Source organism: Lagenorhynchus albirostris, chromosome 18 (assembly GCF_949774975.1).
Source record: "Lagenorhynchus albirostris chromosome 18, mLagAlb1.1, whole genome shotgun sequence".
NCBI classification, from domain to species: Eukaryota; Metazoa; Chordata; class Mammalia; order Artiodactyla; family Delphinidae; genus Lagenorhynchus; species Lagenorhynchus albirostris.
In genome coordinates this window covers 63,788,121-63,807,959 of record NC_083112.1, presented here as the reverse complement: position 1 = coordinate 63,807,959, position 19,839 = coordinate 63,788,121, and the positions used below count along the sequence as shown (strand labels likewise).

General features: G+C 38.6%; 1 protein-coding gene across 3 annotated transcripts in view; it reads left to right on the top strand.

Annotated features, from left to right (window-relative positions):
* The window catches only part of DCT (dopachrome tautomerase), a 31,744-nt gene that overhangs the window by 1,463 nt on the left and 10,442 nt on the right, over positions 1-19,839 (top strand). For 2 of the 3 annotated variants that reach the window (XM_060128970.1, XM_060128971.1), the window contains exons 2-6: positions 6,979-7,278; positions 9,892-9,992; positions 10,143-10,309; positions 12,436-12,615; positions 14,192-14,327. In XM_060128970.1, the coding sequence (XP_059984953.1) occupies positions 6,979-7,278; positions 9,892-9,992; positions 10,143-10,309; positions 12,436-12,615; positions 14,192-14,327 (884 nt within the window). Of the gene's footprint in view, positions 1-6,978; positions 7,279-9,891; positions 9,993-10,142; positions 10,310-12,435; positions 12,616-14,191; positions 14,328-19,247; positions 19,282-19,839 lie in introns of all 3 variants that reach the window. The other variant, XM_060128969.1, reaches the window with a different exon arrangement.

Sequence of the window (19,839 nt, the reverse complement as noted above, 5' to 3'; positions counted from 1 at the left end):
TGTAGTAAACCATAATGGAGAAGAAAAAAAATTCTGGCTTTATAATCATTTTGTAGTCATATTGTTAATTCTGTGATTCAAAGGAACTGTTTTGTCTTGGGGTATTATTGTGACAAAAAGTTTTTAATAGCATGTTGAATATATGCTGTTCATTTTTTCTAAGCTAGTTGAGCATTTGCTTCTGTAGACATTATCTTGTAGATTCTCATGGTTTTTCAGTCTAATGAGAGGCGGCAGGTTTCATATTACTTGTGGGATTGGAAACCACACTACAGAGTGACTTCTTTGTCTATGACTCAAAAATTCTTCTAGAAAACTTTTTTCCAGGTCAATTAATGATAGAGTACCACAAGTTACAAAGGTTGGGAATCTCCATTTTATAGAATCCTGGGGGCAGAAGACATTAGGAACTCAGATATAACTGTTAACTCTCCTTATCACCATCTACTCTATATTTCTGACCTGACTAGCAAGTTTTTTAAAAAGTGGAGATGGAAGGAATCAAGGATGGCCGAATAGAAGAGATAATTGCAGTCTCCCTGTCCTGAGGGAATGGTTATAAATATTCCTCTAGAAGTGGCAGTAAATTAGGGTCACAGTGACCTAAGTTGTCTCCCTCCTCCAGGATTTGATCTGTCTAGACTCATTCAGGACCATAGCTCTTTCCATCCCAACTTTGGATGGCTCTACTCATGTTGGCTAGACGGTCTTTGTCTTTGAGCCTCAGCGTGCCAGGCTAGGTCCTTAGTGACTGAGCTGGACAGCTATTTGGTATACATAATAATCACCGTGATGTGTCATATGCCTCAAAGCAAGACACATGTCTTTCAGTTTATTCTCCCTAAAGAGTGAGTTGCTTGCTTTCTGAGAGTAATTTCTTCATGATTTAGAAGGCAGTCTTCAGAAGTTAAACCTGATCTCTGGTAGCCTCAAAATTCTTTTGCAAATAGAATCACTGGGATTCTTCTGGTGTCACCCAAAATTTATTAATGAAGAAATGTATATTAGCAACCAGACTGTTGATGACCTTGAGCTTTGTTAATACAGTGGAAAGATAAACATACCATTCATCTCTTGATGGACATTTAGGTTGTTTCCACATCTTGGCCATTCGGAATAATGCAGCAATGAACATGAGGATGCCAATATCTTTTTGAGATCCTGATTGAAATTCTTTTGGTTAAACACTCAGATATGGGATTGCTGGATTATATGATAGTTTTATTTTTAAGTTTTTGAAGAACCTCCATACTGTTTTCCACAGCAGCCGCACTAATAGTGTGCGAGGGTTCCAATTTCTCTGCATCCTCGCCAAGTGGTATGTATTTGCAACTTAATACCGTTCAGCTCTACAAAAGAAGGAAATCTTGCAGTATGCAACAACATGAATGAAACCAGAGGCCATTATACTCAGGAAATAAGTCAGTCACAGAAAGATAAATACTGAATAATCCCACTTATATGGGCATCTAAAATAGTCAAATTCATAGAATCAAAGAACGGAATGGTGGTTACCAGGAGCTGGGAGGAAGAGGAAGTAGAGGGTTACTAATCAATAGGCATAAAGTTTCAGTTAAGCAACATGAGTAGGTCCTAGAGTTCTGTACAACAGAACTGTACAACATTCTACCTAGAGTCAACAATAATATATTGTACCCTTAAATATGTGTTAAGAGGATAGATCTCATGTTGGCTATTCTTATCACAATTAAAAAAACCACACACAAAAACCCATAGTCTCCTCGATCTTGAAGTTGGTAAAAGATTTTAGCTCAATAAAAAGAAGTAAATGCAAACTCTGAGGGGGAAAAAAACCCTAAATTATGTACTCAAATTCTCTAGAGAGAACTTCTCTATTCTCTGTGGGGATAAATTGAACCCCCCAAATTACTGAACTTAATTGTCAAGAAGTGGTAAATTTCAGGAGACTTTGGCATTAGCCATTCACCTTCCAAGTCTCACCTGCCAGTTGGCATTCCTAAGCATAGACCAGCTGCAGCTGGGTCTTTGGATTTTTGAAAAATATGTGCACCAAATGGTTTATGAACAATTATCTGAGAACTTCTTGTTTGTACAAGTGACTAAGTGCCTCCACTTTCCAATCTCTGAAATGGGGATAATGATGAAACCACATTTGTAAAATCCTTTTGAACTCTGTAAATGAAAGGCCTCATGTGAGTATAAAGTATTGTCATTAATATAATAGAATCTCTAATTAAAAGGAATAGGCTATTTAGAGCTCCTTGTAAATTCACTGATCGGTGGTCTTTAAGCTTAATTAATCTAATAGCCCTTGGAGGTTGAGCTGATGCAGTTCATGTAGGAATGTGCATTGTTTGGTTGTTCTCATTCTCTTTCCATTTTCTCCCCAGTCCTAAGTAGGTATAAGACTTTGTCTTTTTAAATTTAATTTTTACTCAAGGACATACTCAGTGATAGACTGGTATCTAGGGATCCTTTCTTTTTTCTCTCTCCATTTCCCAGTGAGATAACGCAATCCTTTCTAAAAGGGCCCCGTTCATTTATATATCTATATATCTATATCTATATTTATATCTATATCTATATCAATGTCTATATCTATATCTATATCTTGGCTGCTGCTATTGGTGGATTAATGGAAAAATTTAACTCATTAAGTTGATGTTAGGAAATACTAGGAAATCTAAATTAAAGAAATAAACACTTTGTGTGCTAGGCTTTTATGTTATTGCACTTTTCAGTTGTCTTCAGCACTTTAACAAATTCTTTAAATCAGGGTTAGAAGCTCAAATATGAAAGGGGTCTGACTGCAGAGCTGTGGGGTATATTTTCTCTGAGACATGCTGGAAAAGGGATTTTTTTTATCAAATACATTTATGGGTCATAGGTGAGCTCAGATCCACACAAATGCTTTCTTATTAGCATTTCTACATTGCTTTTCAGGGGCAACTCTGGCTTCATGAGATGTCTTTGTTCAACATAATTGTGAAGCATCTCTGGTCTTCTGAGTCAGAATCAATCATTTTGTCTTTTGTCATTCATGGTGTTTGGTTAATTTTTGTTTTCACTTTTCCCACAGTTAGACTTGCGTTGATATTTCGTTCCACCCATGTTCCTCGTCCCACTAGATGAAGGCACTGTGCCTTATTTTTGTATCCTCTAGGGCTTAATGCCTTTTATTTAGTTATTCATGACTCCTTCATCAGCCACCCAACCAATGTTTATTTAGCACCAATTACGTTAGGCCCTTCAGGTACAAAGGGGAAGAAACCCCAACATAATTTTTGATGTGTCCGCAGCGTAGTGGATGAGTAAGACAGGTACGAAAACAGATACTTAGACCATACGACTTGATAAGTGGTATCTGGTAAAACTAGTAATGGTAACACTTCATACAGAACTTACTATGTACCGATACTACTCTATATTAACATGATTGCTTTCCATAAGAACCTGATGAAGTAGAACTCTTATTCCAATAGGACAGGCTTTGAGAGGTCAAGTCCAAAGTTACCACGTGTGGCAATTGCATGAATGTACATAAAGCTGTGGGTGCACAGAGCAGGGCATGATTAGTTTTGACCTCCTTTTAGGTATTAGGTGTTAATAAATTATTTGTTGAATAAATGAATGAGGGAGATAATTAGTTATTGGTAATTTTGTTTCTAGCAACCAAAAAGAATCATGGTAGAGAAAATGCAAAGATCTTAAAACTCATGGCCTAAGTTATGAATTATTCAATTTTAATAATGAGACCCCAAAATTCAAGTTTTATGCCTTTAAATCTAGAAATGTATCGAATTTACTATTTTGAAATTTGTGTGTGTTATTTCTTAGCATTTTGGAGGAAGGAATTGCTCTCCTATTGTAGAGCTATGACTACACATTCACCTCCAATCACCTGGCTGTAGGTAAACAGCTGGAAGTTTAGGTATTTAGTATTCTTCACATGCATTTTGTTCAATCGCTTCTCAAAAAATACTCTATTCCTATAGAAGCTGCCAAATTAGGGGATACATTTTAATCAAAGAAGTTTTAAAAATAGATATTATACAATTTTAGTAGTTACCCCAAGGGAAAATAGACACCAAGCTCCGTGAAGCCTGAAGTGCCTTGCATAGCATTTGATACTGTAGTAGCTGTTAAATAAATATTTGTTAAATAATTTATATTTAATAGCTTCACTCCAGTGATCAACATAAATTTTAATGTTTAATGCAGACTATTCAAGAACTTGATTTTCAGTCTTGGGACTAGTAGAATTTTCCCTTTTAAGTATTTTTTTTAAACTTATGTTCTCATTTGGTGTTGAAACAGGAAAATACAAGTAAGCTGTGTAAGAGTAGGTAGAATATTTTGTATGTTACAAAGAGCATAGAACCCAAATTTTTTAAAAAAATTCTTCTTACTTATGATATTTTCAAGGACATTTTCTTTAACCATCAAAAAATCCATTGGGTTAATACAGGAGGCCTGTGCATTTTCTTCACGTAGGACACATGCTAATCGTTTTGTTTTCATGTTATTGGAAAATTTCCTTTTCCTTTAGAGATCCAAATAAACCTCTCTTTTCTATGGTCATAATATGTTTTACTTGCATCTATTTTGGTACTTGTAGTTTATCAAAATTATTTGCAGGGCCTGCTTTTCCTTCTAATTCACAAGGGAGAGAAAGGAAGAAGAAAACTGAGGTTTATTGAATCATCTACTACGTGCTTTATACTCCTTTTTTTTAATTAAAAAACTTAAATTTCAGCTTTATTGACATATAACTGACAAATAAAATAGTAAGATATTTAAAGTGTCCATCGTGGTGATTTGGCTTTATGCTTCTTTCATTCATTAAAGAAATATTCATTTGTACAAGGCCAAGCATAGGCCTAGGCAGCAGGATAACTGCCTTCCAGTTGTCTGTAGCTGAGACCAGTAGATGTCTACAGTTGACACGATTAATTCAATGAAAAAGGAAATATGAGGTGTCATAGGAGCACAGCATGAGATCATCACCCTGATGTGTGGGATCAGGGATGACCTTGCAGAGAGCCCATCGTGACGCTTAAAGGTGGAATAGGTAACCCATGCAAAGAGGAATGTAGGGAGACCGTGAGGGAAAAGTGTTCTAGACAGAAGGAAGAGCAAGTAAAAAGATCTGGGAGGGGCTTCCCTGGTGGCGCAGTGGTTGAGCGTCCGCCTGCTGATGCAGAGGACGCGGGTTCGTGCCCCGGTCTGGGAAGATCCCACATGCCGCGGAGTGGCTGGGCCCGTGAACCACGTATCAAAAAAAAAAAAAAAAAAAAAAAAGATCTGGGAGGAGGGGTAGGAAGAGAAGGAAGGGAGATTGTCACTCACATTAAATGCTTTACATAACCCCTCTCATCCCCTAGGAGATAAGAGTTATTATCCCTTTTTGTTTCAACATTTCATGCCAATAATATTTAAATGTTTATTCTAACTTATTACCACCTAAGGAATGAGGTGCTGGTCATACCAAAAGCAATAATCAAGGCTAAAAAGGGAAAATTCAAGCTCAGATAATTTAAACTTTAGATGCTAATCAGAAAGATGCCTAGAGCTTGGTATGACTAGTCCTCAGTCCCTGGGGTGATAACAAACAAAGCAGAGCCGTTTGTTTGCGCTTCCTGACGCCACGGCAGCTAATTCACCTGCCAGCCTCCACTGATTTTGTCTTAACTCTGTCTCCTTTGTGAAATAAACCAGCTTTTTAAATGTTGGATTCCACCGTAATTCCTGGAAGTCTGCTTAGTTATTTTGGTTCCACCTTTAGCTTGGTGTATATTCTCTTCCTTCTCTAAATCAATGACCTATTTTGCAGCAGCCCTTCCATATGTGCTGCAGGGGAGGGGGGCCCAGCAGTGATGACATCCAAGGCTGCAGCTCAACCCCAGGGAGGGACCCCCCCCCCCCGCCCCGCCACGGCATGACCCGTGAGAGGAAGGGAACGTGGAAGGCAGCAGTGTTTTAGTTTGCTAGCGCTTCCATAACAAAGGACCATGGACTGGGTGACACACAGAAACTTATTTCCTCACAGTTCTGGAGGCCTGAAGTCCCAGAACAAGGTGTCGGCAGCTGGGATTCTTCTGAGGCCTCTCTTGCTGGCTTGTGGATGGTGTCTTCTCCCTGCCTTCACATCATCTTCCCTCGGTAACTGTGTCCAAATTTCCTTTTCTTATGAGGACACCAGTCATGTTGGATTAGCCAATGATCATTCCCCCCAATGACTTCATTTTAACTTACTTTTTTAAAGACCCTATTTCCAAAGATAGTCATATACTGAGGTACTGGGGGTTAGGACTTCAGCATATGAATTTTGTGGGGACTCAGTTCAGCTCATAACAGCATGGAATTCATTTCCTGTCCTATTTCTTTGCTGGGAATATTTCTAGGAACTCTCTAGTGTTCAGTCCACTTGGAGAGACAACATTTCAAGAGGAGAGTAAGGAAAAGCAATTGATCTTCTCTTCTGTTCTACCCCAGAAATGTCCTCCAAACTACATAAGCTTCCTCTTCCATCTTTCCCTTAATTTTTATTATTTATTTATTTATTTATTTGTACATATGATACATGTATTTATTATACCTACTAGGTGTGTTCTCTTTGGGAAATACGAATCTCTTTGAGACATAGGTTGTTCATTTTTTTTGTTTTCCCACAAATACTGGGACCTTTTGATCAGGAAGGTCTACATTTTACTAACATCTAGAACCAGCAGCTAACACGGTGTCTAAGATGTAGTCAATACATATGAAATACGTAAATGAACGCAATTTTAAGGAAGGGCCAGGACGTGAACGAATAGAAATTTTTCATTTTCAGTCACAAAGCAAAAACAGACATAAAAATGATACAGACAACAAGTGCTATGGTCATTCAAAGAAGGCATAGAATAGATCCAACAAGGATCTCCTCTATGGCACAGGGAACTATACTCAATATTTCGTAATAACTTGTATCCCTTAATTTTTAAAATGCACTAGGAAACTTCGCCGGCTATAACTGTGGAGACTGCAAGTTTGGCTGGACTGGCCCCAACTGCGAGCAGAAGAAACCCCTGGTTGTCCGGCAGAATATCCACTCCTTGACCCCTCAGGAGCGTGAGCAATTCTTGGGCTCCTTAGACCTCGCAAAGAACACGCCGCATCCCGACTACGTGATCACCACGCAACACTGGCTAGGCCTGCTCGGGACCAACGGGACCCAGCCACAGATCGCCAACTGCAGCATTTATGATTTCTTTGTGTGGCTCCATTATTATTCCGTTAGAGATACATTATTAGGTGAGTCTTTTTTTCCCCTGAGTTTAAGGTATTTTATTATAGGTTTGGGATTGGGGATGGGTTGGTGGGTGGGAAGTACTTTCAGGCAAGTTAATTGACAAGAGAAAAACCTCTCAAGGAATCAAAGAGGAATTAGGTTTATGAAAGTCATTGAATTATCAGATGCTGCCCAGTGTTAGAATGCAGTGGTTTCTCCCTGGATGTTGGCTGTGGACATTTGAAAATGTTCTCTCCTATAGTCTGTGTTTTTGGTTCAGGGTCTAAACTCTTCTCTCCGAAGCTATTCATCCTCAAAGGCAAGAGTTGGTGAAGTGGAGGTAAATTCCTTTTGATTCCAGAAGAAAACATGTCTAAATCTGACCATGGAAGCCTTCTCTGACCTATTCTAAAAGCACGTGAAGTTCCTTTGTGCAGAATTAGAGTATTGGTATTGGAAGTGTGTATCGCACTAAACTCACATGTATTAGTTGTAAGACTTTCAGGTCATCGCTCGTGGTGCCCATGCACTGCTGTAATGCCCAGGGCTTTTGGACTTGAATTGTCAAGGAAAAGGATGAGCTGGGCCACAGCAGTGTAGCTTGGCTCAGCCCTTTGAACCACAGTTAGGCTGGATGCTTGAGAAAATGACACCCTGCTCTCCCAGATACTAAAACCTGGGGCCTGGGATGGGAGTTGTCTGTTAGGAACGTCATTCATCTGGTACATCAAATTTTATCCTCTGTTATTTTCAGTCAGGGGAAAGCCATGGCCACCAGTTAGCTCCAGGAGGGCTGGAGTCCAGTCCAGATTCTGCTCCGTGCTGTCCTGAACTTTGGCTCTATTTGCAATTATCCCCTCTTCTGGGGCTTCTCTTTGGGGTCAGGGTGAATGAAGATACAGAGCTCACTTTGAATAGTGAGATTCTCATTTGAAATCATCTGTCCTTGTGTTTATCGCTCACTCCCCCTCGTTTGATGCCCCCTCATCATTTTGTTTTGAGAACTTTAAACTCTGTTTTGCATTAAAACATTTACGAAGGGCTGCGTAGCCAACATCAGTGACAGCAGTTTTTTCCCCTCAGTGTCTTTTAAAAACTTGCCTCATAGGTAAGCGTCTGTCTTTCTTTACCGGTAGATACGGAGGCTCTTCTGGCTATATAGACCTTTATTGTTTTCCTGTCATCACTCTGAGGAATTTTTGCTTTATGAGAGGGTAGTCTCTCAAGAGGAAAAGAAAACTATAGTTTCTGGTTGCATCTAGGAATTAAATTTATATTCATTTCTGTTCATCTCTCTGAAGTTATCATGGGTACTTTGAAAAAGAACTAAAGTTAGCTAAAGTTACTACATAACCATCAAAAGCTGTTATGAGAGGGAGAAGAAGGATAGAACAGGCAGTAAGGAGGTCATTAAATCTCCCAAAGCTTTTCACTAAAATTGGCAGTTCCAGAGGCCAGCCAAATTGGTTGGAATGTATTTTTCTCTCTTCTGGGCTCGGCAACCATGCCTGTCAGCTAATAGTTGTAACTGATTGATGGCTGAGGTAGAATCCGTGGAAGTGCCTTTCGGTTACATAAATGCTGAATTTGGACTAAGTGCAGTTGAAGTTGCTTTATTATTCATTAATCCCTCCCTATAAATACATGCTTTTGTGAGGAATAGGTTAGAAAATGTCTTTTAGAAATATATTTCATTTAGGTCTTGATCTCTTTTGGGGGATACTCATTCTATCTTCATGAAACATTGCTTAAAAATTAAATTTATAACAGGAGCTCTTAAGATGACCTGAATTTCTCTGCTGTCAATCAAACTTTCAAGAGATGAAGGAGAATTTATCCTAAAACTGCTAGTTGCTGCTGAGATTGTTTTGTTGTTGTTGCTTTCAGAGAGATAAATGGCAAAAACAGTTGTTTTCCCTTACGGTTACCAAAGGGGAAAGGGGGGGATAAATTAGGAATTTGGGATTAACATATACACACTACTATATATAAAATAGATAAAGGGCTTCCCTGGTGGTGCAGTGGTTAAGAATCCGCCTGCCGATGCAGGGGACACAGGATTGAGCCCTGGTCCGGGAAGATCCTACATGCCACGGAGCCACTAAGCCCATGCGCCACAACTACTGAGGCCCACACGCCTAGAGCCAGTGCCCTGCAACAAGAGAAGCCACTGCAATGAAGCCACTGCAAAGCTCACGTACTGCAATGAAGAGTAGCCCCTGCTCACTGCAACTAGAGAAAGCCTGCGTGCAGCAACGAAGACCCAATGCAGCCAAAAATAAATAAATTAATTAATTTAAAAAGATAGATAAAGAACAAGGGCCTACTGTATAACACAGGCAACTTTATTCAGTATCCTGGAATTAACCATAATGGAAAAGAATCTGAAAAAGAATATATATATATGTACATATATTTATATATATATACATATATATATAAACTGAATCCCTTTGCTGTACACCTGAAACATTATAAATCAACTATACTTCAATAAAAAAATTAATTAATTAAAAACAGTTGTTTTCCGACTAAAACATCACGGACTTCTTGGCTCTGCAGCACCTCCCAGGTAACATTTAACATATAAAAAAAATCTATTCTGTGACCTCTAACATGTTTCCCAAATGTTTTAGGACCAGGGCGCCCATACAAGGCCATAGATTTCTCACACCAAGGCCCCGCCTTCGTTACCTGGCACCGCTACCATTTGTTGTGGCTGGAAAGAGATCTCCAGGTTGGTCCAAACATTAGTTTCTTTTAATTTTGTTTTGTATTTGGTCAAGACCCATATGAGTCTTTGCTTTCTTGTTGTATCTTGTTGTATCAGTTTCTTGTTGTATCTGATGACATGAATTAAATGACTCGTCATGCCCTTTGCTTTCAGCGCCTCACTGGCAATGAGTCCTTTGCTTTGCCCTACTGGAACTTTGCCACCGGGAGGAACGAGTGTGACGTGTGTACAGACCAGCTGTTTGGGGCTGCAAGACAAGATGATCCGACTCTGATTAGTCAAAACTCCAGATTCTCCAGCTGGGAAATTGTCTGTGATAGGTAATCGCATGTGTACCTGCAGCAGAAATCCAGAGATTTTATTTTCTTATGTCTGAGAGATGGAGAATAACTTTACAATTCTCTTTCTAATGCATGTTGGATTCTGTTTACATGTTTCTGAACAGTATTTTCCTGGGATTTTAAAAAACCCTGAGCCCTTTAATAAAAAGAAAATAGAGGCATGGAAATCACACTTGTGAATTGAATATGCTTGGCCATCACTTTGAGATCAACTGTCTTAAAATGAGAAGTATTTCCTGTATTCAACCAACATGTCTTAAGCACTGATCATATTCTAAGCAGTTTAATAGTGCTGGGAATACAAGGATGAATAAAATATAGCTTCCCTTTGGAATATCATTTTATACTTACAAAGGTAGAAGGCTGGTAAACAAATTACAATATAACGTGAGAAATATTTTAATAGGTGTGTGTCCAAAGCCAAGAAGAGAATCAGTGAAAGTCTTTAAGAGGTGGAGACACGAGTATCCTGAGACTTCAAGGAGGCACAGATCTCTCAACCAGAGGCGGGGGAGGGTAGTGTGTCCTAGACGGAGGGAACATCATGTATGTAGTTCGGAAAGTCCCTAGAAGCAGTCTGATATGGCTGGGCCATAGGGTGCTGGGGAGTTGAGGGGAACAGGAAATGGGGTGGTGAGACGAATCTCTAAAGTACTAAAATCGGGTCATGTGCATCTGGTGTAGAAACTTTTTTCTACCATAAGTGACACCAGCAAATGTTTGTTATTTGCAAAAAAAAAAAGAAAGTACCAAAGAACACACAAGCAGCCCATACCCCACAAAGAACTCTGTCCTCAGGGATTCCTTGAATTTGTTTCTCTTTCCTGGCACACATCTCAGGAAAAGATTCCCCAAGAAGCTCTTCCGTCTGCCTGTATTCATTTGTTTCCTCCACGATCCTCCTGTTTTGAACTCCACTATACTAGTGCCCTTGTCCCTTGTCTTTCGACCGCTCCATGGCACAGAGCTTTGCTGTCCACGCCCCAGGCTGGGCATGTGCGTGTTTTCGGGGGTCTAGGTCTAGCTCACTGTGATCCCATCTTCTACATCCTAAGCTTTTCCTACAACCCTCCAGGCAGTGCTCCGAGGGATGTAGTAAGTGCTTTGTACATGACTTAATGTCGTTCCACAAGGGCACCATTTCTTATAGTGCCTTGGGCTGTTAATAGGCGGTATGTGAAAAGAGACTCCTCTGATCAAATAAATTTAGAGAATGCTGAGTTAAAAGGGTTTTAAAAATTTTAGAATGTCTCAGAGCCTTTCATAAGTAACCGTGTTCTTATTTTTCAAGAGGGGCTTAAACTTATCTGACCCTGACACCCTTATTTCACAGACCATCTCACTGGAACACACTTGGGAAAGGCTGCCTTGGAGGCTGTTTTTTGTCTAGTTTTTAGGTACTGGCGTCTTTCATCCTCATGTGCGCTGATTCTGTTCTCACACACCCAGTATGATCCCCTCACCCATTAAAATGCACACAGAAACATCTTGAACATTTGATCTCTACCAAATGGAATACTGTTCTGATGGTGGAATTCCAGGCCCCAACAGGCATGTAGGATATAATTTTATGGGCACGGGACCTTGCCGGCATCCACGTTTACCAATTAACCATCCCTTCTGCCTTAGAACATTTTCTAATACAGCGTTTCTCCTAATACTTCTCCTCCATATAGTTTCACGTGTTTTCACTCTGACCACCTTCATTTGCCTTCAGTTTGCCTGAAATGCTTTCCTAGCTTTACTTCTGCCCAAACTGGCTTAGCTCAATATTAATACAGTCTAGCCTGGTCTCTCCTCAGTTACTCAAGGTTCAGATGCACATAACAGGAGTCACCGTCTTGCCTAGTAAACCCTCTTACTGTCTTTCCAACGGAATGGTAATTTTTCTTCATTATTTATGTGTTGATTCATATTTCACGCATCTATGTTTTTGAAAATCCTTAATCCATAATTGCTTTTGGAAGCAGTACTTTTACCACATATTTTTGACCCTTGTAAGGTAACGGTAGTAAAATTTTACCACGACTATAACCTTGATTGGTTTGCTGGGCTCAAAGTTATGATACTATCCGTATTATTTCTAATCTCCTTACACATCTTAGCTTGGATGACTACAACCGCCGGGTCACCCTGTGTAATGGAACCTATGAAGGTTTGCTGAGAAGAAATCAAGTGGGAAGAAACAGTGAGAAATTGCCAACTTTAAAAGACATACAAGATTGCCTGTCTCTCAAGAAGTTTGACAATCCTCCTTTCTTCCAGAACTCTACCTTTAGCTTCAGGTTGGTGCTCTGAGCTCTGCGACCCTGGCGTTTTACAATACTTCTAGATTTTCATGCCTGTGGTTGTAATGAACTGGAAGGAAATCCAGGTGTTGGGAGACATCAAAGCTCAGTAATAGGGAAGCACTTGGTAAAAGAGGGTAACAAGGCATCAGTGTCAAGGAAGTCATCATCCACCTACTATCTTTAATAGCGTAGTTCGAATATCTTCTAACTCAGCCATTTAAAACCACCTTTTGTATTTGTAATTTCTGTACACATATAAGTACAGTCTTCAGAACCAAGGCACCTCACTAAACAGAGTATTTTTGAAATATTTGCTCATGATTTTTCTTTTCTCCCTTAAAAAAATGTCAACCATAGACCTTAATATTGGGGTCTGAGATCTCAGAGGAGTATTACAGATTAAATGCAACTCAGATTACAGCACAGCAATGACATTACGATACTTGACATTTGAAGGCCAACTAATAGTTTTCTCTCTCTAAAAAGACAGTAAGCATGATGAGAAATATGTATGGCTATAAATAAGATTTTAAACAAACATCTTTGAAGCTCCAAAAAAGAATGGCAGATAGACTCATGGTCTTCTCCCAAACTGAATTCTCTCTCTCAACCGTGTGTAAATTATACAATTGGTGTGTTATTTGGGGCCAGGGGCAGGGTAGGCTGAACTTACTGCAGAGGTCGTGCTGAGTGTAGCAGAGCCCAGAGTCTGTGCTGAGGTTGGACATATCCCTCAGAATAGTGTCAAAGGTGAGGTGAAGGATGACCTTTACCTTGAAAAGGAGCATGCATTAGTTTTTCATTGTGATACAAGTGCAGTCGACACAGATTGCCTTCCATATAGATTTTAGTTAAGCGAGTGGTTTTCAAAGTGTGGCGCCCAGACCATCATAATTGACATCACCTGGGAGTTAGGTAGAAAGAACCACAGATTGTTAGGACCCAGCCTGTACCTACTGAATCAGAAACTCTGAAAGTGGGGCATGAAATATGTATTTTTATTTTCCAGTGATTCTGAGGATCACTGAGTTAGGGTATGGACAATTAAAATTTCCTGAAAATGAGGAGGGGAAAAAAGAGAAAGGTAAGGGGAATTTGGGGATACGTTTAGAATGCTGAATGTATTACAGTCAAACAGCAGATCTATTTAGTGGAGAAATAGGAATATAAGATTATATGTGAATTCAAAAGAATATTTATTGATCTCAGACCATGTGCTGGGCATGGTACTGAGAACTGGAAATACAAATTTGAAGAAACCACAGTCTCTGTCCTCTAGAAGTTCATATCTAGCACGGGAGACAGATATGACAGTAAATAATTGTCATACAGTACACAAAAGATATAGACTCCAACCAAGCAGGTGTGGAAGTAGCATGGATTAGGAGTTCCCTTCTCTTTAGAAGATCTCATTAAAGGCTGTCGCTAATTCTTAGCTATTTAGCTACAACAGAGCTTCCCATTTCCCGACACAATCTCAAAATAGAAGACTATTATCTAGGCTGGAAACAATACAAAGGGACCTTTATCAATTCATGACTCTTGTCACTGACATACTGATTTCTCTCAGGAATGCCCTGGAAGGATTTGATAAAGCAGACGGGACCCTGGACTCTCAAGTGATGAACCTTCATAATTTGGTTCATTCCTTCCTGAACGGGACAAACGCTTTGCCACATTCTGCTGCCAATGATCCTGTTTTTGTGGTATGTTCAAAGACTCAGAAGAGATGAAAACTTTTCTAGATAATGTGTTGGATTTATGTGCTTTACAACAAGATTAAGGTTTGGTGTGTGTTTTATTCTCTGTGTGAATGGGATGTATGCATATGTAAGTTAATTTAAATCTACAGCATAGGGGTGGTTAGATAGCATTTGAAGTTCCCTAATCAGAAACCTATACTTTAGAGATGGTTAGCTTTGGAATGACCCTAGATGGGAGTTTACAGTCCAGAGGTGGATTCAAAAATTAGCATAATAATATTATAAATTATACCATAATTTAGCATAATATATCGTACATTAGCATAATGATGAGTGATTTTTCATTGGTGGGATGAGTGGTGTTGAAGGTAAGTGATGGGCTGGAAGTACTGTGCAGGTACTGTGACCCTTGCATGATGCCCAGGTACCTGAGGTCCAAAGCTCTGTTTGGTGTTTGGTCCTGGCTTCCCTCACTTCACAAAGGATTCTGGCTAAAAATGAGCTGCTTTTGCCATCAGAATATCAGAAATGTGGACTACTGGTCCCAACTTCTTACAAGGTGGGGGCTTGTCTGTGAGTCCTCCATTGCCATCTTTGTTCTTCTGTAGGATGGTCCTTGTTCCCTGGCTCTAACTTGATATCTCACATCACTTTTCAGGCTATCATTTCAGCCATCGGATTATGCCAAGCATTTTGATGTCTACCTTCTCTGCTATCTATCTACACATCTATTGACACCATATGTCGCTAAATAAGTTTTTATTAAAACACACATTTTAAATTATAAAATTTGTACATACAACTCATATTCATAAGAAAACATGTCACTCCTACCCAGTACTCCAAAATGCTGAGTAGAACAGCGGAATCCTCTGACAAATTGAGGATTAAACCAAGACCTTTCACTCCTACCAAAGGTGGTAATGGTGATGCTAGTAATTTTTTTTGTTTTAAACACCTTTATTGGGGTAAAATTGCTTTACAAGGGTGTGTTAGTTTCTACTTTATAACAAAGTGAATCAGCTATGCATATACATATATCCCTGTATCTCCTCCCTCTTGCGTCTCCCTCCCACCCTCCCTATCCCACCCCTCTAGGTGGTCACAAAGCACCGAGCTGATCTCCATGTGCTATGCGGCTGCTTCCCACTAGCTATCTATTTTACGTTTGGTAGTGTACATATGTCCATGCCACACTCTCACTTCATCCCAGCTTACCCTTCCCCCTCCCCATGTCCTCAAGTCCATTCTCCACGTCTGCATCTTTATTCCTGTCCTGCCCCTAGGTTCTTCAGAACCACTTTTTTTTTTTTTTAGATTCCATATACATGTGTTAGCATACAGTATTTGTTCTTCTCTTTCTGACTTACTTCACTCTGTATGACAGACTCTACGTCCATCCACCTCACTACAAATAACTCAATTTCGTTTCTTTTTATGGCTGAGTACTATTCCATTGTATATATGTGCCACATCTTCTTTATCCATTCATCTGTCGATGGACACTTAGGTTGCTTCCATGTCCTGGCTATTGTAAATAGTGCTGCAATGAACACTGTGGTCCATGACTTTGAATTATGGCTTTCTCTGGGTATATGCCCTGTTGTGGGATTGCTGGGTCGTATGGTAGTTCTATTTGTAGTTTTTTAAGGAACCTCCATACTGTCCTCCATAGTGGCTGTATCAATTTACATCCCCACCAACAGTGCAGGAGGGTTCCCTTTTCTCCACACCCGCTCCAGCATTTATTGTTTGTAGATTTTTTTGATGATGGCCATTCTGACTGGTGTGAGGTGATACCTCACTGTAGTTTTGATTTGCATTTCTGTAGTTGCTAGTAATTTGATTTTCAATCCTAAGTCTCAAGGATTGCCAAATCTTATGTCCTTATTTTGAGGAAACCCGCTAAGTGTGCAGGGCTTGACAACATTTTTCTGTCGATGGCCAGATAGCACGTGTTTTAGGCTTTGCAGGCCAGATGATCTCTGTTGTAGCTACGCAACCCTGCCACTGTAACACGAAAGCAGCTATAGACAATACATGAACAAGTGAGTGTATTACCCGAAGACTGGGTTCAGTCTCTTGGCCGACATGGAGCCAAAAGACACAACCAAGCCAAAGATTGATCCGAAGAAGGAAGGATTTATTGCTTGCAGCAAGTAAGGAGAACACTGGGGATATTTCCCAAAGCAGTGTCTCTGGGAACAGCAAAATTGGGGAAGTTTTAAGCTAAGGGTATATGAATATTCATGAAGGGGCTCGCGCAGAGGAGATTCAGCATAGAACTGGGGCAAAGGTCGACAGAGTCCAATCTTTAGTTGATTGAAGTCACAAGTCAGAAAAGGTTAACATCATCATCTCCTAGGTTCCACTGATCAGGTGGTTGATCGCTAGAGGGGGGTTTAGATTCTTCAGAATAAAGAAAGTGCTTCAGGCCAATCTTTACCATTGAAACGGAACTGAGAGTTCCGTTTCAAAGACAGCTAACTTGTTGTCTTTGCTATAGTTACTTCTCTTGCCTGATAACAGTCAGTTTGTTCCTTTGTTTCCTTAAAATTGTTATTACTGAGGCCTGTTCAAGGGCAAGCATTGAGGACAGGCTTAGATCACAAAACGGCTTAGGCTTAAAATGGCCTCTCTTATGTCGAAAAGCTGTATCTGGTTCTTTCCCACCAGGGATTCCCCCTCCCCTATCTGCCTACAAGTGTGGTGTTCTAATAAAACTTTATTGACAAGAACAGGCTGCGAGCCCTATTTACCCAGCAGGCTTTAGTTTGCCAACCCCAGCTTGAAGGGATCAGTGTCTTCTCTGCCGTACAGATGCCTCTTTAGTCATCTTTCTCTTCCTGCTCTAGTTAGAAGCCCACATTATGACTTTACGGACGAGGAATTCCGTGACTTACACGTAGTTCAAAGACACTAGATGTTTAATCGTCCTTGTCTTCATTACTTTTAATACCTTTAATATTTAAAATGTTGTTTTCTTTGGTATAAGTTATGTATATATAAATAGACAAAAAGCCACAGCCCTTCTCTGAAGGTACAGAAGGAGTAATGTTTTGGCACCAGCTCCAGAACTCACAGTTAATTTAGGCTGTTTTCAAAGAGTTTCATGTTGAAGCCAATTCAGCTTCAACAGTATTGAAAGCCAGGTTAAAGCACTTAAGTTAACAGAGCTATAACTTCCGGAATTTCAAATTCATGAGTCAATTTATGCAAAAACATTGCATATAACATTTATTAAATTTATTTTTCTGAAATCTCTTCAAGCAAGAGAAATACAAAGTTGTGTATGATCGCAATACTCAGTATAAGACGGTATAATGCTAAAATGCAGGAAAAACTCTGAACTGATCTCTGAAATTCTAATTTTAAGGTAATTGAAGGAAATGCACACATTTATCATGGAAAATAATATTAGGTCACAGGAATGCTAAGTAGTTCTGTTTTCAATATTAAATGTAGGTATAACCTAGAAAAGAAAAAAAAGAGGGAAACCAATAGACTAAAAAGTTAAATAGTTAACTGCCACAAAAGAAACTATGTTAGAGACTAGTAACTTTCTTCCCAATTCCTAAAGATAATATTCTTAAAGTGTATTTGGATATTGTCCTCCTAGAAAGTTACATTTGGCAAGTTGTAATTCTTTCAATTCCACAGTAGCTAGCAGACTCATAGGTTGCATGGTTAGTACTCACTGAATAGCTAATGTGTCTGTTCCTCACCTTATATGCTGAAATTCTAAATGGAATTAAGACATACAAGCAGCCTTATTACCATTTGTATTTCTTTCTTTTTTTATTGAGCTATAGTCAATTTATTTACATATAATATTGTATATATTATATATGTAACTGAATCACTTTACTTCACACCTGAAACTAACACAATATTGTATGTACATATGTATTCTTTTTCAGATTTTTTTCCGTTACAGTTATTATAGGTTATTAGATTATTACAACATGTTGAATATAGTTCCCTGTGGTATACAGTAAAACCTTGTTGTTTATTTGTATTTCTTAACAATGACAATCATTTGGATAAGAAAGGAATTTAAGAACATAAACCAAGAAAAGAGAAAATGAGTTTCTAAAAACAAAGATCTAATGGATCACACTAAGTTAAGCCTGTAAGACCTTATCAGACTCTACCTTTCTAGGCTGCAATAAAATGACTAAAATTAATAGGTCATAGTAGCAAATATAAAATACTTCTGAGTTAGTATGAGTTTAGTTGAAATTTTACAAAAGAAGTATATAGGACATTGCTTTTCTCCCATCAAGAGCAAAGCACTTACATTGCTTTTCTCCCATCAAGAGCAAAACACTTAAAAAGGGGTCTATTATATTTATCTTTCTTAAAAAGTCATAGAGTAATATCTTGAGTAATTAAAATAACATTGTGTTATGTCAATTTTAAATGTATTAATGGTTTAATGATTTATAATTGCAGAAATATTGGCAAAAAGTTTTTAGATGTCCATAATTTCATTTCAATATTTCTGCTTATTTTGTTTCATATTCTTATATGTTTATACAGTTGCCAATATAATGCACACATTTTTAGGTTGTTACATAGTTTCCTAAATTTTTTAATTAAAAAAAATTATAACATTATAAGAGGTTCAAATGTAAAAGGCACAAAATGAAGTCCCTGTATCAATACCACCTCCCAGCTATCCATTCCCATTTTTCCCTATTCTTCCAGATATATTTTATAGATATACAAGCACATATATTTATGTATAATATTTCTCTTTTTTATACAAATGGCAGCATACTATAGAGACTTTTGAGACTTCGTTTTACTCTTTAGTTTTTGTTTTTTTACCTATTCTAAACACTTTTTTTTTTAAAGGCCTCATGGTATCCTGTAGCATGAATTTTACCTGAAATTGGTCTCCTACTGATGGATGTTTAGGTGGTTTCTAATCTTTTGCTTTACAAACAATACAGCAATAAATGAACATGTAAGATAAGTCAAGAGGATAGAATCACGGGCTCAGAAGTTAAATAAACGCATTTGAAATTTTGATAGATGTTGCCAAATTGCCCTCTGGGAGGTTGAATGATTTTTTTCTCCGACCAGCTATGTAGCAGAGGGACAATTCCCTGACTCTTTCTCATTAATATGGTATGTTATTACACTTTTTCATCTTTGCCAATGTGATAAGTGAAAATATTTCAGTGAATTTAATTTTCATTTCTTTTCTTCTAAGTGAAGTTCAGCATCTTTTCACATATTTGAAGAACCATTTGCATTTCCTTCTCTGTGATCTGCATGTTCATGTAGGATAATGACTTCTGGGAGAGCAAAAAAAACTAAAGGTTCTCAAGAGAATTAGTTAAATGATTTATTCTCTATGTAAGATAGTAACAAATACAACATCCTCTTTTGATATTTTATTTTTCTTGGAAACCTAATACTCTGTTCATATAAAGATGTATTTTCTAAATTTCACTAGCTTAAGGGAAGCTAATGTGATCATTGATACAATATCCAATCTCCGGAA